Genomic DNA, 221 nt, shown 5'->3' with positions numbered 1-221 from the left:
GCCCTGCCCCAGCCTGCAGGAGGAAGGGCTGGGCCGTGCCACGCCGACACTCACCATGATGCTGCGGCTGTTGAGGTGGTGGCGTGGAATGAGGGGCTCCAACGTGTGCAGGAAGGCCATGCCCCGCGCAATGTCAAAGGCGAATTTCACTGCCTGCATCTGGTCCACCACAAAGTCTGCAGGGAGGGAGGTGGCATGAGGGTAAGTGGGGCGGGGGGGGG

General features: G+C 65.2%; 1 protein-coding gene across 1 annotated transcript in view; it reads right to left on the bottom strand.

The window, feature by feature from the left end:
- Positions 1–176, bottom strand: part of ILK (integrin-linked kinase) — a gene marked incomplete at its 5' end in the record, with an annotated part of 1,175 nt that extends 999 nt beyond the window's left edge. The window contains one exon of the mRNA XM_009576406.1: positions 55–176. Coding sequence (XP_009574701.1) covers positions 55–176 — 122 coding nt within the window. The remainder of the gene's footprint in view (positions 1–54) is intronic.
- Between the last annotated feature and the right edge of the window lie 45 nt (positions 177–221).

This window comes from Fulmarus glacialis, unplaced genomic scaffold (genome assembly GCF_000690835.1).
Source record: "Fulmarus glacialis isolate BGI_N327 unplaced genomic scaffold, ASM69083v1 scaffold40230, whole genome shotgun sequence".
NCBI lineage: Eukaryota > Metazoa > Chordata > Aves > Procellariiformes > Procellariidae > Fulmarus > Fulmarus glacialis.
The sequence above is the reverse complement of the archived record's forward strand: the minus strand, read 5'-3'. Positions and strand labels throughout refer to the sequence as shown.